Source organism: Molossus molossus, unplaced genomic scaffold, assembly GCF_014108415.1.
Source record: "Molossus molossus isolate mMolMol1 unplaced genomic scaffold, mMolMol1.p scaffold_m16_p_9, whole genome shotgun sequence".
NCBI classification, from domain to species: Eukaryota; Metazoa; Chordata; class Mammalia; order Chiroptera; family Molossidae; genus Molossus; species Molossus molossus.
The window spans coordinates 79000825-79027702 of NW_023425403.1; the positions used below are offsets into that span (position 1 = coordinate 79000825).

The 26878-nt window shown below is 37.2% G+C and overlaps 1 protein-coding gene across 8 annotated transcripts in view; it reads left to right on the forward strand.

Annotated features, from left to right (window-relative positions):
- The window catches only part of DIAPH3 (diaphanous related formin 3), a 487836-nt gene that overhangs the window by 283395 nt on the left and 177563 nt on the right, over nucleotides 1-26878 (forward strand). For 6 of the 8 annotated variants that reach the window (XR_004958076.1, XM_036249888.1, XM_036249889.1 and 3 more), the window contains exon 22: nucleotides 9101-9230. Coding sequence is in view for 7 of the 8 variants with exons in the window: in XM_036249888.1 (XP_036105781.1) it covers nucleotides 9101-9230 (130 nt within the window). In the remaining variant the exon portion in view is untranslated. Of the gene's footprint in view, nucleotides 1-9100; nucleotides 9231-10288; nucleotides 10376-17371; nucleotides 17427-26878 lie in introns of those variants that run through there. The other 2 variants (XM_036249893.1, XM_036249894.1) reach the window with 2 other exon arrangements.

Genomic DNA, 26878 nt, shown 5'->3' on the forward strand with positions numbered 1-26878 from the left:
TTTATTGGGGTAACATTGTTTAAAAAATTATATAGGTTTCAGGTGTACAATTCTATAATACATCATTTGCACATTGTATTGTGTGTTCACCACCCCAAGTCAAGTGTGTCCTTTCATCATCATTTCCCCCCATTAGTTTTTTGTTGTTAGTTTTATCCTTAATTCTTTCACCGTCTTTACCCAGCACTGTAACCCTCATCTTGTCTGACAGCTATCAGTCTGTTCACTAGCTATGAGTCTCTTTCCGTTTTGTTTGTTAGTTTATTTTGTTCATTACCTTGCACGTAAGAGGGAAATCACATACTTGTCTTTCTCTGACTGTCTTATTTCACTTAGCGCAATGCTCTCCAGGTCCATTCATGCTGTCACTAAGGGTAAGATTTTCTTCAGTTTTTATGGCCAGTTAGTAAGTATTCCATTGTGTTAATGCACCACCATTTTTTTATTTTATTTTTGTTTTTATCCTCACCCGAGGACATTTTTCCATTTTTTGTTCAGATAGAGTGGGAGGGAGAGAGAGAAACATCGACGTGAAAGGAACACATCGAGTGGCTGCCACCCTCACAACCGACCAGGGCCGGGGACAAACTGCAACCGAGGTACATGCCCTTACCGGGAACCGAACCCGGGTCTCTCCGGACCGCAGGCCGACGCTCTAACCGCTGAGCCAAACCGGCCAGGGCTGCACCACCATTTTTTTATCCATTCATCTACCAATGAGCATTTGGGCTGTTTCCAAATCTTGGCTGTTGTAAATAGTGCTGCGATGAACATAGGGGTGCATATATTCTTTTGAATTAGTGTTTCAGGTTTCTTCAGCTATATTCCTAGATGTAGAATCACTGGGTCAATGGCAGTTCCGATTTTACTTTTTTGAGGTAACTCCATAGAGCTCTCCACAGTGGCTGCACCAATCTGCATTACCACCAGCAGTGCAGTAGAATTCCCTTTTCTCCACCTCCTCCCTAACACTTGTTGTTTGTTAACTAATTATTGATAGGCATTTTGACAGGTGTGAGGTAATATTTCTTTGTGGTTTTAATTTGCATCTCTCTGATGATTAGTGATGTTGAGCCTCTTTTCATATGTCTATTGGCCATCTGTATGCCCCCTTTGAAGACCTGTTTATTTAGGTCCTTTGCCCATTTTTAATTGGATTGTTTTTGTGTGTTGTTGCTGTTGTTATTTTGGTGTTCAGCTGTATTAGTTCTTCATAAATTCTGGATATTAAGCCCTTATTAGACGTATCATTGGTGAATATGTTCTCCCATTCATTGGGTTGTCTTTTCATTTTGTTGATGGTTTCTTTTGTTGTGCAAACTTTCGTAGTTTGATGTAGTGCCCTTTGTGTATCTTTTATTTTGTTTCCCTGAACTGAGGCAATATATCAGAAAAAAATAAGGAATGTTTGAGATTTTACTATGTTTTCTTCTATGATTTTTATGATTTCAAGTCTAACATTTAAGTCTTAAATCCATTTTTAGTTTATTCTTGACTGTGTTGTAAGAAAGTGTTCTAGTTTTATTTTTTTGCACCGATCTGTCCAGTTTTTGTAATACCATTTCTTGAACAGACTATCTTTACCCTATTGCATGTTTTTGCATCCTTTGTCAAATATAATTGACCAAAACAGCGTGAACTTAGTTATGGGCTCTCTATATTGTACCATTCATCTATATGCTTGATTTTATGCTTGTAGCATGCTATTTTTTTTTGCTTTGTTTTGTTAATCTTCACCTGAGGTTATTTTTTCATTGATATTTAGATAGAATGGAAGAGGGGGAGGGAAGGAAGGAGAGAGAGAGAGAATGAGAGAGAGAGAGAAACATGGATGTGAGAGAGAGAGACATTGACTGGTTGCCTCCTACACAACCCCGACCTGGGCCGGGAATTGAACCTGAACCCAGGTATGTGTGTTTAACCAAGAATTGAACCCATAACCCTTTAGTCCACAGGCTGATGCTCTAATCAATGAGCAAAACTGGCTCGGGCTCTAGCATGCTATTTTGATTACTGTGACCTTGTAGTATAGTTTGGCATTAGGTAGTATTATTTCTCCAACTTTGTTTTTCTTTGTTGTGATTGCTGTTGCTATTTGGGGTCTTTTGTGGTTCCTTATACATTTTTGGAATATTTGCTCTACTGTGCTGTTGTTCTCTGGTTAGGAATTGCTTTGAATCTGTAGATTGCTTTGAGTAGTATGGATGTTTTATTGATGTCAGTTCTTCCTATCCATGAACACAGTATATGCTTCCATTTATTTGTATCTTTTTCAGTTTCTTTCTTTAGTGTCTTATAATTTTTTGAACACAGGTCTTTTACATCCTTGGGTTAATTTTTTTCCTAGTTTTTTTGTTTTTGTTTTAAGAAATTGTGAATGGGATTGTTTTCCTAGTGTTCCTTTTTAGTAGTTCATTATTGGTGTATAAAAATGCAACTGATTTCTTTGTATTTATTTTGTATTCTGCCACTTTACTGAATTTTTTAAAAATTCATTTATTTATATTAACTAAAGGATATTGAACTATTTTAAATCCTTTGTTGACTAAGAGGATAGTATAAATAAGCAGAGCACTGAACAATCCAGTAGATAATGTAATAGCTGAAATTTTACTAAAACACAAAAATGCTTTTTATGTTGAACTTTCTGTGTACATTAAAATGCAAAAGAAATATATTAAAAATATACTTTAGAAAACATATATCTGTGAGGATATGATAAAAACCAGTTTATTTTAATCATAAAAGTCCATATTATTTATAGGATTTTTTTGCTTAGTTAATGTGTCAACCCTCATTCTCATTTTAATATGAAAATTAAGCAAAACTATAAAAGTTTTTGTATATGAATGCCACAAATGTATCTAATTATCAATTTTACCTAATATTGATTGACCGCTATCTGTCTTTGAAATCATTGAGTTTTATTATATATATTAAAAATGGCTGTGATAATTCCAGCTTAGCATTTTTTGTTCATATTAACATTTTTAACTCTGTTAATTTTGAGGGATATACTGGTGTGGTTTTTTTTTGAAAAATTTAATTAAGGGGTGATTATTTTTAATGTATTTATGTATATCAGAAAATGTTATCTATTCTATAATTGTGGGTTGGTTTCTCTAGTGAAATTGATTTTTTGAACTGAGCAAATATGATATATTCTTTGTAAGTTCATATTTACATGATCAGTTTTATAGGGATACCATTAACATATTTAGAGATGTTATTTTATACATATACACATCACTTTGTTCTGCAAAGGATTTAAGGTGAACTATGATATTATGTATATGTGTTTAAGTCTGTTGAAGATTAAACTTTACAGATATGTCTTCATCAAACCATATTCATATATTTTGTCAGCGCTAATATATTAGCAATATGGAAAGACTTGCCGCTTGAGTTATAGGATTTAGGTGGCATTTCATTAATTTAATAGATAAAACGATAGAAAGAATGCCATACTCTCAGAGCTAGAAATGACCCGAAGGTACAATGAGTCCATTGTTAGAGGCTTTCCAGGTTTAGGATTACAAGTTATAGAGCTTCAGTATTTTAACTTGAATTAAAGCTCTTGTCTTACTACTGTTTTTATACACCGTGTTTTTGAGAATTTTATTTTTTTGGTGCATAATAATAAGATCCATTTAAAGTCTTTTTGTGTTTGTAGTGGTTTGAATTCACCCAGACATGGATGTAAATCCTGGCTCTACCAGATAGCCACTGTGTGACATGGGGGGTCACTACATGATCTTGCAGGTCTTTATTTTTTTTCTCCTTAATAATGGGTATAATAATAGTTCTTTTTTCATAGGGATGTTGTGTATTTTTTTTTAAATAATATTTTTTTCTTTATTAATTTTTAGAGAGAGTTGTAGGGAGAAGGAGAGAAGATAGAAACATCGAGGAGAGAGAACATTGATTGGCTGCCTCCTGCATGCCCTCCACTGGGGATTGGGCCCACAACCTGGGCATGTGCCCTGACAGGGAATTGAACCGGAGACCTCTTGGTGCATGGGTCGATGCTCAACCACTGAGCCACACCGGCCGGACGGGATGTTGTGTATTTTAAGCAGAATAATAATGTTTTTTTCTAGTCCCTGTCTCATGGGAAGTGCCACATCATAGAGCTGCTGCTTTCATCCTCAGCATTAGCACTGTTCACAGGGTCTCATAGAATGTTCATGGGGCCATTACAGATGCTCATCATTTTATCATTTTTCTGGTGGTTAGCAATGTCTGCAACATCTAAAATAGTCAGTGCTGTTTGAACACATACTTAGATTACAGTAACATAATGGGAAGAGAATTACTAATTTAACAATACTCTTAAGATACGTTTTATTATCAAGGAGGAAAGGGTTATAGTTTTTGAATTAAGAAAATCACCAAGAAGTTATTAAAGTTTATTTTAAGAATTTTTCTATTGTGACTGAAACAATGGAATATTCTTTAAATGTCATCCAAATTTGTGTTTAATACCTTAGAAATATTCCAAAACCTTGCATTGTAGCAACAAAGAACTACTCCAGACTGACAACTAGGCTATGATTTATTACAGGATCTGCTTTTAACATTATTTTGTCTGGAATGAACAGAGTGGTTGAAGAAAGTCCATCCATCTTTTTGTTTATTTGACATCTATGCCACATTAAATATACCTTAAAGAAACAATATATAAATAAGAAACTCTACTAAACAGTGATGATTACTCACTAGGAAGACAAATCTCTGGACAATAATGCAAAAGAGAATCCTGTCAAGCAATGTCTGTTAAATTCAAATGAAGCATTTTTTTAAACCTAAATGAATATTTGAAGCAAATATTTTAGTTTCAGTGTCTTTCCAAAAGTTAGTATTAGAATGTGTTCTATTGTTCTTTCTCTTCAGCAAAATTAACACTATCTCCCAAGCTTCTGGCTCTTCTGGCTCAATTACTGATGATATTTGATATGAGAAACTAGTAGAAATACAGTGTGCCCTCTTCACTGTTAATGTTTTTCAGAAAGGTGAAAAAACATTGAGAGGCAAGTAGGTAACGATTTTGACAAATACATCTTGTTGTCAAAATACATCTTTCATGCTGTTGGAAGGAGTCTTCTTTTTTTTAAGTTATTTTGAGGAAGGAGGGAGGAAATAGAGTATTTGCAGCAGGAAGAATACCTTGACAGCATTATGCATTATTTTCTGAGAACGTTAGGACCTGAACAGAAGTGTCTGCCCAGGGATTTAGAGCCACATGGTAGTTTGAATGAGACATCATGCATTACCAACAAATGGTCTCTGTTGGTGGTGCTTTCTTTTGTTTGTTAATTCTCACCTGAGGATATTTCTCCATTGATTGTTAGAAACAGTGGAGGAGAGGGAGGGAGGGGGATTGAGAGAAACGTCAATGTGAGAGAGACACATCGATTGGTTACCTCACCAGGGATTGAACCTGCAACCCAGGTACAAGCCCTTGACCAGAATCAAACTCACCACCCTTCAGTCTGCGGGCCAACATTCCAACAGCTAAGCCAAACTGACCAGGGCTCTATTGGTGTTTCTTATCTGAATGTCTTATGTATTAGGTTTAATTTCAGATTTATTTATTGGAAATTTGCAGGATATTTTTTATTTAGTGTCACAATTGTTAAATACAGATTTTGGAAGGATAGGAGAATTCTGCTTCCTTTTACTGTACTTTTTAATATTAAAAAGAATATACTTTTTAATATTAAAATGTTACCAATATGCTACTTGCTAGTCTGTTAATGTTTTCAATAATAAAACCAAGATACCGTCCTCCTCCATAAATTAGTGGTTAGCTTTATGAATGTATTTGACCTGCATACTTAACATTTAGTAAACTTTTAGATGCTACATAAACTATAGTATTGTCAGAATTCTAATTCTGAATTCTTATTGCTCATGAATAAAGATCAAGATTGATTCAGTTGATGGTTGTGGATCACAGAGATTTCTTGGTATATTAATCCTAGCAGTTGCTGGCTTTTTAGCTATATGACAAATAGTACTGGAACACTTTTTCTAGGCTTTACAAAGTATAGCGGTAGATGGTGCTTGTCTTAATGTTCCACATCGGCTGTGTGTCCAGTTTCACACGAAAGGAGCATGATGAGGAAGGCTGTAAACTGGTTACAGTCAGCAGCTGAGTGTCCACAGAAGGGACAGAATTCCCAGGCTGGTCACTGCTTTAAAGAGGATGGGGATGGGGATGGGGAGTAAAGAGCTTTGCTACTAGAATGCTTAAAAAAGACAGTTTGTATGCTGATTCTTTATTGTACAAGGGGAAACTATTATATTTGTGAAAGTTTGCTACTTTTAATCTGGCTTTATCCATTTAAGATGATAGATAATGTGAATGAAATTATATGGTTGAAAGGTAATGTTTAGAAATTGGAATAACATTCTCAGCATATGTAACAACTGAAACTCATAGACAGATTCTAAGTGGCCCAAACATGCAAAATAATTTCTGAACCAAGATTTTAACTAGGTTTGTTCATTTTTATCCAGTATTGTTTTAAAGTAGATTTTGCCATGTCTGCTAACACTAAGTCCACTAGAATACATACTTAATACTATTGGAGTAGAATATGAATAAGTTTTCTTTCTCTGTCTTGTCCATATTCTTATTTCACTTGTGTGAAAACTAAGATCCAGTGACTTGCCCAAGACTATGTGACTACTTAAGGACATGTTTTAACATTATCAGGTCAACCACACATATTAGTGAGCATTAATCTAGCTAGTATTTGAGTCATTTTTTGAAGTATATGCTTTCAAACAGTTGGATATTGGGATATCTGTTCCTTTTAAAAGGCATTAAATAATGGATTAAATGTTGATACAGTTTTTAAAGACCAGGAACCATCCTTTAACTCCTTTTAAATTATAGTTGGCATACAGTATTATATTACTTTCAGGTGTACAACATAGTGATTCAGCATTGGTTTGTGTATTGAATAGGTCAGTGTAGCATTTGAACCTAGTACATGGGTAATCGTGTGAAAGTCAGGCTATCTAGAAAAGTAGCTGTATGCTTATAGGAGTATGCTAGTTTTTGCATTAATAAGTTGTGTGTGTTAATAATTCATGATGGCACAGAATCACTCTGTTCTTCTGTTGTATATTAACATATTTATCTTTTTATAGTGATATAATATTTAGTGATGGTGGAATTAGTAAAAGTATCACATATGGGGGTATATATTTATATGCATACTCACACATACATATTTTAAAGTGGGAAATTGTTGGAAAGAAAGCAAGTAAATAGGGCTGTCTCCAGTTAGGTAGGCCAAGAATTTCCAGCTGTAATTAAATCCTAGTATGCAGAGTAATTTTTTCCTCTTGTATGAGTATCTATTCAGAATGATTACTCAGTGGTAAGGGACACTACCAGATCACCTGTTTGTCCTGTGTTCACCTCCAACACTTATCCTAATGACTACACAACCCAAACAGACTCCCTATTCGTTGCTTAGATTTTAGCTTAAGCACATCTCCTTTCTGATTGCATTCCTTGTCCATTTCAGATTAGGATGAGTCCATCCTGGTCTGCAGGCCCCTGTTCTTCTCTTCATTTTGTATACCTATTCAAGTTTATTTCATCAACTTTTTAGCTTTAGGGGCTAACAGCTCACAAACTGGTGTTCTTAAATCAGTTCATTCCTCTCAAGTTCTGACCTCCCTGAGGAATTCTCAAGAGTTTGTCAACAGTTTTATCACCTTCAAAGGGATAAAAAAAAAAAAAAAGTGTTTTTGGTGAGCAAAAAATATCTTACTGTTGTTATGTCTAAAACATGGATATGCATATATTACATAAACATAGACAGTGTACCTGGGCTTTAAAAATTCCATGAGTGCAAACGATTAGGGGGAAATTTTTCTTAAAAAGCAGTTTAGCTGGTAGTAATGAAAAAAGGTTGAGAACCACTGTTCTACACCTATATAAATCCACGTGCTTTTTGGACATTTCCACTTAGATGTACTTAAAACTTCAAACTCAACTTGTTCATAACCAAAGCGATTTTTTTTTTCATTGCCCACCCCACCCAAATCTGTCCTCATCCTTTCTGTCTTGTCTCAGTTAATGGCACCTGGGTTTCAGGTCCACTCTGTCCCATTATCTCTATTCCCAAAGCATTATCTCAGCTCAGGCTGTCATTTTCCCTGCCTGGATTATTGCCACAGCTCTTTAAATTACTCTTTCTGCTTCTGTTATTACCCTCACTCCAATCTTTTCTCCACACTACCCTGCAGGGAGCTTTCTAAAATGTACATCTGGTCATCTCTCCTCTGTTTAAAAACTCCAGATTCTTAGGGATCAAAATCCTATTTCCATTGCATGACCTACCTTTCTTCTTATTTTCTTTATTTTTCTGTCTTTCCAGATTTATATCTTTTTGTTCTACCTTTTTGCACTCCCTGACACACACTTATATTTTGGAGTCATTCAGTCTCCTCAGATGTGCCATTTTCTTCCTCGTCTATGGCCTTTTGCAAAAGCTGCTCTTCTGCACATGATCTTGAGCCTTTGACTTTTTCTTCCCTTCCTTAACCCCATACAACTTCCTCTTACCAGTGTTCGATTTAGATACCATGTCCTCCTAAATGTACTTTGTGATTAGTTTTACTGTACTATTTGTCACACCAGGGTAAGGACATATTTTCTGTCCCCCCCCTCCCCCCACTAAGCAGCTGTTGAGGAATGACTGCCGACTGCTGTATCTCCAACCCTGTAGTCTCTAGCACTCACCAAATGGAAACATGATCAAACGTAGCAGTTGTAGGTGCCACTATTTTGTTGACTTCTCTAGGTACTTACCATATATTTTTTCCCCCATAAAATGTCACATAACTAGATTGGATTATACTTATTCCTTCTTTTCAATTAATTTTAATGGCTTTGACCTAACAACAATATGTAAAGAGTAGTTTTTCAACTATTTCAATATTTGCTTTTCAAAAATAGAATTAACTAATTTTACATCTCTTTTATTCTGATCTACAAAATACAGTATTAACATTATTTAAATAGGCAGATTATCAAAATATGTTTGATTGCTTTTCTCCCTCTCATCCTATTTAGCTAAAAGACACAAAATCAGCAGATCAGAAAACAACACTGCTTCATTTTCTGGTGGGAATATGTGAAGAAAAGTACCCCGATATCCTGAAATTTGTGGACGATTTGGAACATTTGGACAAAGCGAGCAAAGGTTTGTGCTTTTATAGAAAATATTTCACTCCTCTGGGTCTTCATTTCTTAAAGACAGAAAGTAATCAGTGCCTTTTATTGGAGTATGCTTGACACTTTGTCACAGTGTTTTCATACTGGATACGTCACTTTAAAAATAGGAGTCGCACGGAACATTTGTTTTATGAATTGTCATTATTTTTGTTGAGTTTAATTTGATTAGAACATGAGGCCCTATATTCCAAAAAATCAGATGTTTTGTAGTTTAAACCTTTTGAATGAATACCTGCCAGCGCCACCTCAGCTGCGAAGTCTGCCGCACTGGTGGCCAGCGTCATGCTCCCTCATTCAGTGTCATTCACAAGCACCGGGTGTACTATGTGTCTGAGCCAGGCAGTCATAGGCAGTATTCCCTATTAATGAGAGTCCTAAATATGTATCCACCCACCTTGTGGGCGGAGCCAGCTTTCTCCCACCCAGTGACACCAAACTTCCCGAGACTCAGTTCACTCCTCCCTCTGCTCACATTGATAACCTGCTTCTAGCCCGACTGTGGATTTAGATCATTACAAAGGGTCATAGAAAAGATAGGACCATTATTAGGACTTGGTTATAATATGATCAAATGTAAATTTTTGACCATCTAAAGAACCCAATTTTTATTTGCCTATCACGTTGATCCTATGGGGGGCAAAACTTTCATTGGCTCCCAACAGCCAATTTATGAATGTACATTTGTATGAATATACACAAATGTATGATATATATTTTGAAAGACAACTCACTTGAAATGGTGGATTATCTGTACTTTTTTTGTGTGTTGAACACTGGTCATTAGTAATGTATGATATATATTTTGAAAGACAACTCACTTGAAATGGTGGATTATCTGTACTTTTTTTGTGTGTTGAACACTGGTCATTAGTAGTCTGTTTATTTCTTTCTTAAAATTCAAACTTGTCAACCTAAGAAGGATATGTATTTTTTTCATATCATACTGAATATTCCTTCTTAAATTAAAAAAAAAAAAATCACTTTTATCATTCCCTACCTTTAAATTGTTTTTTCTTCTATAAAAAGGGTATTGTAGCCCATTATCTGCAGAATGGCGTGTGATTACTTGAGATGGTCTTGAACACATTTTCCTGAGATGTATGTTTCCTTGAAGTATGTATCTTATACAACCTGGTTGCGGGGAGGGGGAAATACTGGTCTGGATTTTTAAGACCAAACTAAACTTTTAGCTTTACCCTTCACTCCTGCCTCCCATGCTCTAATGATATGAATTACTTCCTTTGCTCTTACTTTACCTTAAAATGTTCTTGGTAGAAGAAGATATTGTGTATGTGTGTGAAATTTAAAAATGAAAATATTAAACAGTGGGAGATAGGGCCAAAAGGCATAGAGAATAAAACATTAAATATAACTCAGGGATACTCAAGTAGTTTTTAAGTGGTTCTTTACCTTAGGGAAGGTAGCTTTTCTAAAATGAGATTTTTGAAATTTGGAGTAAAATCTGAATAAATGGGATGAAAAAGAATTGAAAATGGGTGTTCTTGATGAACATTAAACTTGAGTGGTGAATGAAAAAGTGGTGCAAAGTGCCTTGAAATATAGAGTAGATTTTTTTTTCTAGCAAAAAAGGTAGTTGAGTAGTTAATAGCTTGTGCCCATATTAAGTATTTAGCAAGAATTAAAATAGTACAAACATTTTCTGCTAATAGCATTTTGTATTTCTGATCACTTCACCATCTTTCCAACTGTTCTGAAACTGAACAGTAAGCCTGAACATACTTATTTTTCAGTTGCATTTCTTATCATGGAATTTGTATTCTAGCAGTTTTTGCCTTTAAATCAAGTTTTTGAAATATAATTTATCTATCATGACTCATTTGATTGTACTTAAAATTCTGTACAAATATTATGATTTTTTTTTTTGCTTTTGAAATATATTTAACTTTCATAAGGGCTTGCAGAGTTGTAACTTGGTAATTAGATTCTCCTGTTTGTTTTCTTTCCTGGTGTTTCTATGGGGCAGTCGGGACCTGGGGGGGTTTAGTTTCCATCTGTTATAGTAGAGAAATGCATATGCAGATGGGTCAGCAGATACCCTTAATGTGTTTCACAGGGAGCAGCCAGCTCCATATTTGAAATGGAATAGCCATCACTGAGATAATTTTTTATAGTGTCAGTGATTGTTGAGCCTAATTTCTTTTTATGCTTGTATTACCCTATTAATGAACAATTTTTAGAGGAATAAATGTGATGTTTTGGATGAAATAAGTCAGTTTGCTTTGGAGAATTTCAATGCTCTTTTATTGTATATCATTATTTAAAAATTTCCAGATTTGAAAACTCAGTGAGCTATCACATGAATTATAAAAAGTACCTTTGTTTTTGAGATATAACAAATCTTGGCCATTAGGTACTCCTGGATCAGCAGGGGGAACTTTCGTTGCAACTAATGAGCTTACCCGTATGACAATTTTCAAAAATCTACTTCATTAGGGCTGCTTCTTTTGTAAGAGATAATAGCTTACAGCTTATGTGTTGTGTTTCTGTGAAAGGGTTTCGGGTCACGATTTATTTCTGTATACCATTGTGATAGTTCTTTCCTTTCCAGACTTCTCGGGGTTGAGTACATTTTCCCGTGTCTAAACAGGTGAAATTAATGAACTCTAATCTACGAAGGTTTTATGGATTATTTCACACACCCTGTTTCATTATTACATTGGAATGGTATATTATTAATGAGTAGAGAATATGACAAAACTGTGGGGTTTCTTAGCATGTATTAAAATGAAACAAAGGTAAGTTTACAGTGTGACCTTGTTCAGCTCTTTTTCAGGGTTATAGCTCTAGCATATATTTCCATTATTCCCTAGATAGTCAACTCTGAATTCTAGAAATGCCATGCTAGTTCACTCTGTAACTTATTCACTTATTCATTTAACAAGTATCATATGATCTCACGTATTTGTGGAATGTAATGAACATAATAGTCTGAGGAACAGGGTAGACCCAGAGATGTGGAAGTGGGGTACAGACTGACAACCCTCAGAACAGGGGGTGGGAGGTGAGGGAAGAGATAAACCACAGAACTTATATGCATGTACGCATAATCGATGGACATGGACAACAAAGCTGGGGACAGGGTGGGGAGGATGGGAAGGAGGGTGTCAATGGGGATAAAAGGAGAAACATCTGTAACAAAAATAAATTAATTAAAAAAAAAAAACAAGCATAGTTGTATGATTAGTCTGTGCCAGAAACTGTGCTCCTGTCTTGCTACTGACCTAAGGTATAGTTTCTGTGTCTTCATGCAGCTCAAGCTCCCTCCCTCATATCTGGTGTCTGCCTCAGCTGGCTCCTCCTCTTGCAGTCAGTATCCCTGACCTCCTCTCCTTTCACGCAGCCTCTCTCTCCGTGTTGCTGTTATCATTTGCCTAATGCTGAGCCCTTCTCTTTTTTCTCCCTATAGCTTCTCCTCGGGTGATCTCTTTAGTTCCCAAGGGCTTAAATACCTTCATAAAGTAAATGTCTTACAAATTTATATCCAACACTTTCCTTCTAAGCCTCGCAATTGCATATCCAACAGCTTACTTGCCATCTCCAGCCACATCCCACTTTGTAAATCACAATGTGCAGTAGAAGATGGCTCTTGATTCTTACACCCTTAACCTCTCCTTCCCAGGATTTAATGACATGAGAAAATCCTACTTACCTTCATGACATAATAGTTCCCCCTTCGATTCCTCTTTCTCATCTGCCCTTCTTTTTAGAGCCTTTCAGCATCTCAGCTGAGAGCTGTGTGGTAGTTTCTAAGGTAAATCTATGGGAAGCAGCAGCTGTGGCCTCGAATGTTGTCTAGTTCTGTCCTTCATCAGGTGACAGAGTAAATGTCACCTTTTCTTTAGTGCTTTTTCTGGGTCCTTACTGGGAAACTCACCAAAGTTTCTATGTATTTTGCCCTTAAGGATAAATTTAGAGGTTTCCCAGAAAATACTAGACCACTATTTAAGAACTCCTACTGTATACTAGAGACCATTCCAGGAACTTCTGGGAATGTAATTAACCTCTAGACAAAGGACAGTGTTCGATGTATTATCAGACTGGATTTAATGCTCGTCCGTTTTTATTTTTGTTTTTTTCTGTTTCCACATTTTTAGCTTTCAGGAGTATTCTTTGATATATATACAATTTTTTTCTCTCTCCATTTTTTACTCTCTGCTTTTAAGGCTTTATTTGTTTGCTTTTAGCTAGTAATTTCTTGGTCTGACCCAAATATTTGTCTACTCAAATACATCTCCCAGTTTCCAATTCCTTGTGACTTTCCAACATTTTATGATAAATGCCTCACTAAATACCAAATGTTTACCTTTTATTCACCTACTGTGAACACTTAGAACACTTAATTTCCAGGTGGCTGCCACCTGGAAACTGCATAGTGTTTGAAAATTCCAAATTCATCTGCTGTAACAAGCAGAAAGCATTTCAAAGGCTTCCATTAACCTGCTTATGCGACAGACTTCCAAAAATCCCAATTAAAATTTGTTAGTTTGATATACATATTTTGAATACTCAGTATTATTAATTCAATTGCATTTTATATTTTAAATATATATTGTCAATGCACTAAAATATTTATTGTACAACAAATTAACACATAAGTAATGTTGTCTTAGTGGAACTGTTATGTCATGAAGGTTATAGGTTAGGGCCTCATAATTTTGTGAGGCAATTCATTTCATGTTTCATATCACTTGTAGGATATTGAAGTTTTTGAAAATATATATTAGTGTAGGTCTCTTCCATTATAGTAAAATAATTTGATAGGATACATTGTTGCTGGTAGGAGGCATTTATATTAAAATAGTTTTGTTAGAGAAGACAACCATGTAGGATATTGCTTTAATTGAATTGTCAGTGAAGAGCAAAAACATATATGATGTCTTGGACTGAATTCTGTTCCAAAACATTGAATTCCTAAGCCTCAGAAAATGACTATATGTGGAGATAGGGCTTTTAGAGGTGATTCTGTTAAAAAGAGGCCTTTGGGGTGGGCCCTGATTCAGCCTGACTAGTCACCTTATGAGAAGAGGCAGTCTGGACTCAGAGACACACCCTGGATGAGCACGCACAGAAGACAGACCCTGTGAGGACACTGGGGAGGTGGCCATCTGCAAACCAAGGAGAGAGTCTTGAGAACAAACCATACCTACTGACAACCTCCTCTTGGACTCTAGAGCTTTGAAAATGGGTTTTTGTTGATTAAGCTGCCCAGTCTGTTCTGTTTTGTGATGGCAGCCCGAGCATACTAATGCACTAATTTTTCTTGCTTAGAGTTTTTTTGGCTACAGAATAGAGTAGTAGCCTATACTGAATGACTTTTTACTTTATCACATTGGTTGAAGAAACAGTCATAGACCTGCTGTGCTGAATGCTCTTTTGCTAGTAATCAATTAAGGAATATCAAAGATTCTTGTATAAACTATGAGTTATTACATGATTTTAGATAATTACAAATATGTTTCAGTTCCGTTTTTGAATAGACATGACACATAAATGAGTACATGTATAAGCAAACATTGAGACATTCTTAATAAATATATTCATGAATATTTACATTTCATTTCAGGGTTAGATCTATGGCAGCTCCAAATTTTATTTTAGAATGCACTCATTTATACTGGGATATGCTATTTTTTTCCTTTTCTGTTACTATATGCCAGTGTGTATTTATTTGCCACGTATCCCTGTTTTGCTAATATAATAGTTCTAATTTTATTATAAGCAAGTGTCTGATAAAGGCTAGTTACACTGAATCATCTTTTCTACACTTTTCCAAAAGGGGAGAAATGGCTAGATGGCTTTGTCCTTTTTTTTTTTTTCAATATCTATGGAAATAGTGTGGACATTTGGTATTTCCTAGCGGGGTAGCACTGGTTTCCCAGGTAGAGGGGAGAGTAACAAAGCCGTGTCTGTAAAGCTAGTCTATGACTTCTGTGTAGTTAGGCCTTGATGATCTCATCTGACAATCTGTAGCTACCTAATAAATATACCTAGGAACCTTAATTTTTATATTATTGCAAGCCAAGTATAAAAAAGATAAACTTATAAAAATGCAGTTCACACATGGTTTTGCACATTATTTGTGAAATTAGCACTTTTAGCATGAAATGGTATGAAATATGGCTGGGCTGTTCACAAGGTAATTACAGGAGTCAGGAAAATGCTTATAGTGCACTGAGACTGAGGAGCCGCGCGTTCCAGATTGTCCGCAATTTGCACTCCCTGCCAGTTCATTTTCAGGGATTATCTATGTAGAGTTGGCACTAGAAGCTGAAACTGGAGACTTTCATGCAATATTGTTTAGTACAAATATGAACTGTTTTGGAAAGCAGCAGAATGGAATATAGAAAGAACATGACCAAAATCCCTAGAAGGATGAAGGATTCTGTGGACTGACATAAAAGAATGCTGGGCAGGGAGAAACCTTTTGCACTTAAAGATGTTTTTTGCAATTCTGAGGTAGGAACGTTTCATGAGTCGGCTGCTGCTTGGGCTGGTAGATGATGATGAAGAAAACCACATCAGGAAGACCACTCTATCTTTTTGGAGGTTGGCAGACGGAAAGTGGCATCAATACAGCATTAATCTTTGTGAGAAACTAACATTTTACAGTGTTTGCAGCATCTGGCCAGCTACAGGCTTGAAATAGCTACTCAGTTCCATCAGTGTCACCCACAAGCCATGGTGACATCAAGCCAAGGACAGGATCAGCAGTGACGGCCAAGGTCTCAGCTCTCTTACTCTCTGTCTGCAAAGTAGCGTTTACTACACTGGTGTGCAGCATGACGTGGGAGATTACAGACAAGGTAGAGGAAAGAGAATTTCAGAAAGAGCATCTGAAGGGTAGCTCAACAGGGCAAATCTGTGTACCACAGACAAACCTAAGCAGTGGAACAAACATATGGATGGCAGTCTGCTGCTTCTCATTGCTCATGAGGCTGACATGGGACCTGATGGGTGAAGAGGCGTGGAGTTAATCAGATGCAGCAGGTGGAATTGCCAACTGATCCCCAGAACTAGGCTGTGTTTATGCAGCCTACAGAATTTTGAAGTGGTAGTTATATTAGTTTTGTAGGGCTGCCATAACTTATTACCGCACACGAGGTGGCCTTAACCAACATGCTTATTCTCTGACTGTTGAGGAATACGGAAGTTAGAAATCAAAGTGTTGGTAGCATTGGTTCCTTCTGGAGGCTCTCAGGGAGGAACGATACAACGCCTCTCTCTTAGCTCCTTGTGGCTACTAGCAACCCTTGGCATTTTTCTGCCCCATTTCATATTGCCTTCTTTGTTTCTCTGTGTCCTTACCTCTCCTCACAAGGACATAGGTCATTTGATTTAAGGGCCACCCTAAATCCAGGATGATATCACAAGATCTTTACAAGATTTTCTCTGCAAAGATCCTACTTCCAGATAAGTCATGTTCTGAGTTGCTGGGTAGACATGGATTTTGGGGGAATAATATTCAACTCAGTACAGCCATCCTTGTTATCAGTCCCATAATGAATGGGAGTAGTATTATCATCTTTGAGTATTATGAAACAGCTGAGGGAAATTACACTGATAGGTATACATAGCAAACATCTCATTATGTCGTGAAACTTTTTGGTTTGACAGTTGTTGTCGATGAGCTTGTGGAACACCCTTTTCTTACATCATATGCAAATATTAAAGCAGTTAAAACCAAAATTTAGAACATTCCTCTGAATTTAAGGACTTTTTATTGACAGTGACAATTACAATAACTCCAGTAAATAATTTCAGTGGGCAAAATGAGAACATGATTCCAGTTAGATTGTTAGAGGTATTGTATTGTGGGAGAGGCTGTTATTACTCTAAAGCTAGAAAATTGGAATTTAAACCCTAGCTCTGCCTGTTGATAGAGGTATAATCTTGGATGACTTTCTTCTTCTCTCTGGGACTTAGTTCTTTTTACATAATGGGGATTGTATAATTGTGCTTAAGTCAGACATTTGTAATGAGGATTATATAGGTTAATAATATAAATAGTCAGAGTTTGAACATTATCTAGTAAGCAATGTACAGATATTCTCTACATGTGTTGTAGTTGTTGTTGCTGTTATTTTTCAGTGATTATATCTTGGTGACATGGACCTACCTGCCTGTGATGTCAATAAATGTGCAGGTAAACATGCATCTCTGAGTAACACATTATAGAATTTTAATATATATTCTCAAACATTGTCTAAACACATTCCAACTGTATCTTACCTGAGACTTAAGCAAGCTTTAGAATACAAGGCCAAGAACTTTATAGATTTATGTTACTGAAAAATTTTGCACTTTGCTAAAAATTAGAGAATGGTCTCCTTATAGGAAATTGCACAAATCATAAATGCACCTCACTGCCTCTTCAGCAGGTGGACATCCGAGCATGGGGCATGGAGTTCGGAAATGAGTTCTGTTCTCCCGCATGTGCTTCAGCCTGACACACTATTTTATTTCATAATTTGAACTTTGATATAAGATTTCTTTTGAAAAAGGGTTTCTATTACTAAATAACCTTTATTTGAAAAAGGGGTTCTACTACTAAATAACCTTTTAAAAACAACCAGTCTTCTAGCAACTCTTCAACGACTTGGAGGTTATTTTTTAATGGAAGTGTTTGCATGTTATTTAAAAAACGAATTTATCAGCCCAGAATTATTAAGGAGTGCCATTTGGAAATATGAACTCACATGTAAGATAAATGATATAAGTGATAGGAACATCTAAAAAGATGTTTTACTCACCTTCATAGGAGAACCTGAAGAAAATGTCTTGCACCTCTCAGAAGAGGTCATCTTTAAGTATAGATTTGAAATTGATCACTCGGGAGACGCTTTTGTTACATACATATCACCCTGATGGCAGTTTGTCAGCAGCTATTTGTCAAACTGCATATTTTAAGGAAAAAAGAACTAGTGCTCATTTCTAGTTTTTGATATGTTTTGAAATGTTTTTGGAAAGAACTCTTTCCAAAACATTTATTGAGCTCTTGCTACAGTGGAGACTGTCCTAGACACTAGTATTAGAAAGGATTTGACTTGACTTTGAGTGACAGAAAAAAAAAATAACAGTGTCTTAAATAAGATTCATTTATTCATTATTTCAGAATTTGTTTATTTAATATCTCTTCTGCCCCATCTGGGGTACTGGAGAGAGTACATGAACTCAAGGAAAAGTCTCTGCTCTCTTGAAGCTTACAGTTTAGGTTATGGATACAGAATATAAACCAGAGAAAGCAGTCAGTGTGTATTATGTCAGAAAGGGCTTTTGGCCTTGATGTTGAGTGGACAGAGAGGCCCTGTAGAGAAGGTGGCCTCTGTGCAAAGCTTGAGGGAGGTGACAGGATGTGAGGTATCCGAGTATTCGGAGAGAGACCCTCGGCGGAGAAAAGAGCGAATGCACAGACCCTAGATGTGGGCGTGAGTCTAGAACAGAGGGAGGAAGGGCGTGTGTAATAGGAGGTAAGGTCAGAAAGGTGACAGGCATCCTATAGGACACGATTGTCCTTTGTAAGGATTTGCTTTTACTCTGAGGTAGGAAGCCATTGGAAGGGTTTTGAGCAGAAGACTGACATTTGACTTGACTTGTATTTTCAAAGGATTGCTTTGGCTGTTATGTTGGGCGGGATGTAGAGGAACAATGGCAGAAGCGCTGAAACCACTCGATGCTGGGGAGAGAAAATGTTGACTTGGGCCAGGAGGTGGTAGCAAGTGTGGTGAGAACAATTTAGACAATGAGCCTACATTGAAGGTAGAGTCAACGGGTTTTCCAATATGATTGGTGTGTGGAATATGAGAGAAAGAGAGGAATCATAACACAGTCATCGACTGAGATATAGGAGCAATGTTCTAGACAGGAGAAAAACAGTGCAATTTTTCAGGTCCAGAGATGTGCGGTTCAGGACGTGTTAGGCTGCAGTGTCTCCCTCCAGTAGCCATATATGAAAATTCATCTCATAATTTGCAAGTCTGTCAGTCCATACTTAGTATTCACTGGGAACACATTGAAACCAGTAACACCTCCCTGCCATATACATACACACAAAACCGTTATCCTGAGGGAACATTTTGAATGCTGTTACAAACAGCTGTTATGGACCTCCTTTGTTTAATTAACATTTACCTTGTTCTTGAACATCTTTTTTATAACAAGGAATTCTCACACCATTATAGGTAAACATGATTTCTATTAGATAGGCTTCTCTCACTAATACTGTTTTCTCTTCAAAAAAGCTGTTTTGCCTTTAAACCCCTTCATAGTTGAGGAAGCCAAGGCTGCTTATTTCTCTCCAGCGTGAATGCAGTGGGACAGCAGCATTGACGGGCACTCTTCCATCGGCGGTGCCCACCGTTTCCTTTGCTGGCTGTCCACCGCACGTCTCTCCAGTTCCGTAGCAAACACAGGCAGCTCTCCTGCAGGGTGGTGGTAGCAGGACGGCAGACCCCTCACTGCAGAGTGCAGTAACTTAATTGGAGAATGCAGTAATCAGGACAAAGGGAAGAAGGAAATCGCTCAGCAGAGGACGGCGTGTCACTGGGTGGGCGTAACCGGATGCTGGCTCAGCATTGCTTCTTTGCATTGACCTTCTGTTAGAACTAAGCTGCAATTTATTTTGAGTTTGTGCTTTTTTATCATCTTGTTTCAATTTTAAATATTTTCAAAATCATAATGGTTTTTATAATGGTATTCTAGAACTTAGATTTTGTATTAGGCCTGCTTAATAGTAAGAATTATGTAATGCTACTGAAATTTTTGTTCATCCCATTTATTATTTCTAACTTGTATTTTTAAAATATTTTTAAGTTTTATAAAAATGCCTTTATTATTACAATCATTTAGGAAAAATTATTTTTTTTATAAGTCTGAAATGCTGTAGCCTCTCGTTTCCCACACAAAACAGTTGTGTTGATAAGTGTAGGGAGGTCAATTTAGGTTGAATGTTTACATTCTTTTGTGGTAATACGTTGTTGTTAAGAATTCTTTAAAGAAATCAATTTTTCTGGAATATGTCATGATACTTAAGAGTGAATGAGCCCAGACAGTGTGGCTCGGTGGTTGAGTGTCGACCCATGCACCAAGAGGTTCGATTCCTGGTCAGGGCACATGCCCAGGTTGTGGGCCCGATCACCAGTGAGGGGTACGCAGGAGACGACCAATCAGTGTCTTTCTCTTATCGATGTTTTTGTTTTTCTCTCCCTTTCCCTTCCTCTCTCTTTAAAATCAATAAAGAAAAAAAATTTTTTTTAAAAATGCCCTGGCCAGTTTTGCTCAGCAGTTAGAGAATCAGCCCGTGGACCAGAGAGTCCTGGGTTCGGTTATTGCTAAGGGCACGTACCTTGGTTGCAGTTGGTCCTTGGCCCCGGTTGGGGTCATGTGGTGGCAACCAGTCTCACATAATGTTTCTCTCTCTCTCTCTCCCTTCCTCCTTCCCGCTCTATCTGAAGATAAATGCAAAAATGTCCTCTAGTGAGGATAAAAAGAGAGTGAAAGATATTCTTTCTAAGCTTGTTATGAAACAATAACCAGCAACTCCAGGACATATTCACAGACGGTTGTTATTTAATTACAAAGATTACTTAGTGTGTAGTAATCGCTCCTCTCCTTTCTTATTTGAAATTTTAACCTGGTAAATCATAGAAGCCGTCATATTACAGAAAGCCTATATTCGTGATTGCTTTAAACTTAAATATTTATAGTTGTGATTTTAATTTTTATTTGAAACCTATTTAACACGTCTAATATATAATTATCATAAAAACAAGGAGACAAGTCTGTGTCTTATGTTTTAAGGTTCTAGATATTTAATCTGTTGTATTTCCCTATTTCAGTTTTAATGCTTTTACCTCAAGAAGTTAAAGTTAAATCCAGAATGTATTCCTTCAACAAACATTTGAGTGCCTGCACTACATTATGTAACTGAAAATACACAGATGAATAAAATAATGGCATCTTCCCTTAAGGAATTTCCAGTGAATTGGGAAAAGAAGACACATGAAAAAAATAAAAGTGATAGAGTGTAGTAGTTGCAAGGATGAGCTCATCACCAGGCATGCAGGGTAGGAGGGCAGCTCACCAGGGGCTGGCTGGAGTTTTTCCTCTTGCTAGAAGGTCTGAGTAGGAGTGACTGATGGCGTGGGTGAGGCCGACAGACATTGTTTCCATGTCAGGTATAGAATGGAGGGAGAGGGAAAGTACAATCAGGATGTTGTGGAAGTAAACTGGGAAGTAAACGTGGCTGAATCCCGAGTAGAGCCGAGCCAGATTGTGGGTGGAGCTGGGATGTCATGTAAACGGTTTCCTGGCTAGTTTAAAGCAGGGAAGGGGCATCTTTACATGAGTGTTTATCAGGAAACCCCCATGTGCAGTGTGGAGAAGGCCCTGGAGAAAAACAGGAGACCAGAGATCAGGGAAGAGTTAGGGTTCCAGCTGACTTGAATAGTGTGCAGCCAAGCAAGGAATTAGGTGCTATTTGTCAAGTAAAATGCAGGAGGTATCATGATTGTTTGGATCCGAGGGTTGCAGGAGAGAGAAGGTCAAGATTGGCAGGTTCCTAGCACAGGAACAACAATGTGGTTATGCTCCCTACTGAGGTACAGACATGGTTGGGGGCAGAGACACGTGAAGTGTAAGGGTACAGAAACAACACATCTGTCTGAATATAAACTGAGTGAAATGCAAAAGTTGGAATTGCCTTGAAATAATCTATTCAACCCTGTTTGATGATGGCTATTTTTTTTCTTCTAAATAATGAAATGGAATAAACAAATAAGATTAATTTCTTGGTCAAGAAACATGACAAAGTTGAAAGATAAAATTCATGCACAGGTCACATATAGACACACCAGTAAATTAACACTTCTTTGAGGGTGTACAATTTAAAAGTCTCTGCTGTAGTTTGGATTTCTAATTTTAAAAAAATACAGTCACTGACCGCAAAGAACTTGACACGTGGAAAAATGTGGTTGAAATTATCTTTGAAGATATATAAAGGGGCTGGCTGTGGAAATATCCTTGCTGAAAAAGAAAAATATTAAGGAAACTTTTAAATGTTCTTCAGGGTAACTTTAGGTTTCCCCAAACATTAGATTATAAATTATTAGCCTAGAATTTGCACCTGCCTTTCTCTTTTCCAGGGGTTCTTTGGTCAGTATTTAAAAACCAACAGCAAGCCCTGTGTGGTTTTGTTCAGCGGTTAGAGCATTGGTCCGTGGACCAAAGGGTTGCGGGTTTGATTCTGGTCAAGGCATGCACCCGGGTTGCAGGTTCAATCCCTGGCCCTTGTTGGGGTTGTGCTGGAGGCAACCAGTTGATGTCTCTCTCTCACTGATGTTTCTCCCTCTCACTCTTCCTCCCTTCCACTATATCTAAAAATCAATGGAAAAATATCCTCGAGTGAGGATTAACAAAAAATAAATAAAAACCAACAGTGAAAAGTTGGTAAACTGGACTTAAGTCCTCTTATGTATTATGTAGAAGGAATGCACTGGGAGGTTGCTGATGAGGTGCAGGTCATAGTGTAGTGGGGTTTCCACTTGTAGAGTAGCCACAGAACCACTTTTCAAAGCGGCTTACTTTTTATGTCAACCTTAAATGTTTAACTATGTGGCAGACATCCCTAATACTTTACTCTTGAAATTCGCAACTTTTCTTCTTAGCCTGACTTCCACAACACTGCTCCTACCATGATGATGGTGATGATTTCCTTTTGCTTTGGCTCTAATATTACTTATTTCAGTTGTTAAGCTCTTCATTTCTTACTGAGTTCTGAGAATAAGAGTAACACTGCATAGTGCAGTCTATTTTAAAAAAATTCATCCTATGTTATTACCTTTGAGCTTTTATGAAATATCTGTGAGGTAAAAACATGTGGTGGGATTCTTCCCATTTCACTGATGTGGAAACTGAGTCATTGAGAATGTGCTTTCAATCACTATCACAATGATAGGAGGTACTTACTGACCCACAGCCTACCAAGAAGTGGAAAAGGCTCAAAGGATCAGAAGCCTTTCATCTGAATCCTAAGCCCTTCTCTCACCCCACTGAAGTGCTCACTCACCAGATGCTCCATGTTCGGTTACAAGCACCTGCCTCCTCCTGGGGCAGCCCAGGCTGGTAGCTCTGAGGATGACAACTCATGAGTCACAAATGGACTTCTCACCCTGGCCGGTTGGGCTCAGCGGTTAGAGCATTGGCCCTCGGTCCAAAGAGTTTCGATTCTGCTAAGGACACGGACCTCAGTTGTTGTTTGGTCCCTGGCCCTGGTTGGGGTTGTGTGGGAAGCAGCCACTCGATGTATCTTTCTCAAATCAATGTTTCTCCCCTCTCCCCATCCTTCCCTCTCCCTCTCTCTTTCTGGCTGAAGATAAATAGAAAGATATCCTAGGGTGATGATTTTTTTTAAAAATGGACTTCTCTTACACTTTCTCATAGGTCCTGGAGTTCTGCCCTCTGACCAGACACACACACTTTATATCTGCATGGTCTAGTAAAAAATAAGTGTTTGATCTTTTTTCTGGTTTCTGACATAGAGCTCCTAAAACTTTTAGAGTTTCTTAAATAATAGTGTCTTTTGTATGCCAATGAGAGGATTCCCTTACAGAGAGTGGGAAGGGGGACCCAAGATGTTTCAGAATTGGAGTTGCCAGAGCTACCAGCCATGTGGTTAGAAGGTTAGAATTGCAGTTTATTCTCTGACCTCCAGGGAGGGGAGCGGGGCTGGAGATTGAGCGTAGTCAATAAAGAACAATGATTTAATCAATCATGCCTATGTAATGAAGCTTGAATAAGAACTCTGCAGCAACCAGACAGAGGGAGCTTCTGTTTTGGTGAGCACACTGATATACTGGGCGGGTTGTACCTGGACAGGGAATGAGGCTGTATACCACCAGCCCTTGCTCCCATCCCTTGCCCCCATCCCTTACCCTCTGCATGTCTTCAATTTGTCCATTCCTGAGTTACAGTCTTCACTTTCCTGCATTCTGTTGAGTCATCCTAGCAAATTATGGAAAGTAAGAGGGAGGAGCCGTGGAAACATCTGGGTTTATAGCCAGTTTGTTGGAAGTATGGGTGGTCCTTGGGACTTGTAACTATTGTGTGAAGTGAGGGCTTTATTGTGGACTGAGTTCTTAAACCTGTGGGGTCTGTGCTAACTCCAGGTAGTGTCTGAATTGAGTTGAATTGGAAGATACTCAGTTGGTGTTGGAGAATTGAAGTGATGGGTATTGGAATAATGAAGTTGTTTGTGACAGAGGAAAACAGTTCAACTGTGTTCCTTCCCAGTGTTTGCCTTGTGCTTTTTGTTACATGGGATCCCTCAGACTTTTACTAGGCCTTTCTCTAGATCTTTCTCAGACTTGAGTATGCATAATAAAATTGGATCAACAGACTAAATCATATTTTAAGTATGTGGTTTTGTTCAATGGTGTGTTACCACATTATATTTAAATGTTCACTTAAAAATATATAGTATCATATTCATCTGTCATCCCTCCATCTGATATGCTTGGGTGTATTCTCCATTTAACCATATGTGGATGACTTGGTAGTGCACTAGCAAGAATATACAAAAAAAAAAAAAAAGATATTATGTGAAAACTATATCTGTATTTAAATGTTGTTTTAGATAGGTGGATAGGAGTTGTAAAAGGAAAATCATGTCTGGAATTAATAATTTCTGTACAGCTAAATGGTTAAAAATAAAGTCTAGAATTAAACTCCTTGAGTTCACATTCTGGCTTTACCGCTTTTCAATTGTTGAACTTGTACTTCACCCACACTCAGCTCTAGTTTTGTCATCTATAAAGTGGAGATAATAATGATACAGCATAATTCCTGATGAGGATGTAAAAATTAATGCAGAATACGTAAGATAGTACCTGCCAGACATATATACTTAGTAAATTTTAGCTGCTATTACTATCATTATCACTATTACGACCATTATAACTGCTACTATTATCATGCAACTAATACACTTCCTTTTTTATTAAAATTAATTCATAGCACAAAGTGGTTGTATTGGCTTATAAACTCTTCTAAACACATACTTACAGCAAGCTATATTGGGGATGTGAGTTCAATCGATTCTGTTAATACACTAAATACTGTCGTGTTAAAAATACTTTATGCACTCTCTTTTCTGAGTTACTGTCTCAATTTTAAGGATCACAGGAAGGAGAAACTTGAGTAGCAAAAAACTGTGCCCCAGTATAACTTCAGAGTGGTTTCACTACAGTGGGAGCCAAAGGTGCAAGTATCGTCACTGTAGGCAAAAACAACCATTGTGTGTGGCTCTCTGAAGAGTCGTCACTGGACTCAGTAAACTGTATCTATGAATTAGCTTGCTAATTGTGTTTACAACAAAATATGTTATAGTTTTCTTAAATATGTTTATTTTAATTGATTTTAGAGAGGGAGGAGGCGGGGGAGAGAGAAACATCTACAGCAATCAGCTGCCTCCTGCATACCCCCAACTGGGGATCAAGCCCACAACCTGGCCTGTGCCCCGACCTGGAATGGAACTGACGACCTCTTGGTGCATGGGTCGATGCTCAGCCACTGAGCCACATTGGCCCGGGCTGTTACAGTTTTCTTAACAGCTATTAATAGGTTAGAATAGCAACTGTTATTTTGTATGCAGATTGTTTAAAAAACAAAAATAAAAAATCTCCATGTTCTTATACATTTTTCATGCCTGCCTTCTATTCCATTCTGCTGAATCAGGATTGTAAACCATGATTTTTTTTTTTTTTTTAATACATCCCATTTGGTTGGGCAGTTAAGTTGCTTTTGAGAATATTCCCATCCTCAAAAACCTGACTTGCACCTCGTCCTCTGGATTAATTTGAAGCCTGAAAATGGTAGTATACTTAGAATTAGTATATGCATTTTTAATATCATTTTCTATAATTTGTACTAGTGGGAATCCAAAGAAATTTTATGTAAATTTTTTTTGAACCTAAAGTAAATATCCAAAAAGTTGATTTGAGCCATACTGTCTTCTTTGCATACTGTTAATTCTTTTTCCTAATGTTGTCTATAATTGTCTATGCAAAGATATTAGGAAGTGATACTTAATGTCAGACCTACTGGTTGGCGAGTACACCCTGATGGTGCCTTAGCACCCTGCTTCTCCACCTGCTCCTGCCTGTGCACCATGAGGCACCTTTGCCCAAGAGGGAAGATCTTTATTTGTTAATCACCACATTTTGCTCAGGGTACCATAGAGAAAGCTTGATATTTGTTCCACATGTTACTCCAGCAGCCTCTGATACCTTTCATTCCTGTGGTAGATCCTCTTGGACAATGGAGAGCATGTTCCCTCCTCTTCTTCATGGATTCGTGCTCCCTCTAGAGACTATGGTTTTGAAAAACGTTCAATTATATTGAAATAGGTTTAATTTTAAAAACAGTTCTTCTTTGCCTCTCTATCTGAATACACTGATCATTTTTGTTGTGGTAAATAGAAGTGAAGAATTTTAATTTTAAACATATTTCCTAAGTATGGTTTACTCTAAATTTCATCCAATGTCTTTTTTCTTTTTTTTAGGGAGAGAGAGATAGAAACATCCATGTGAGAGAGAGACATAG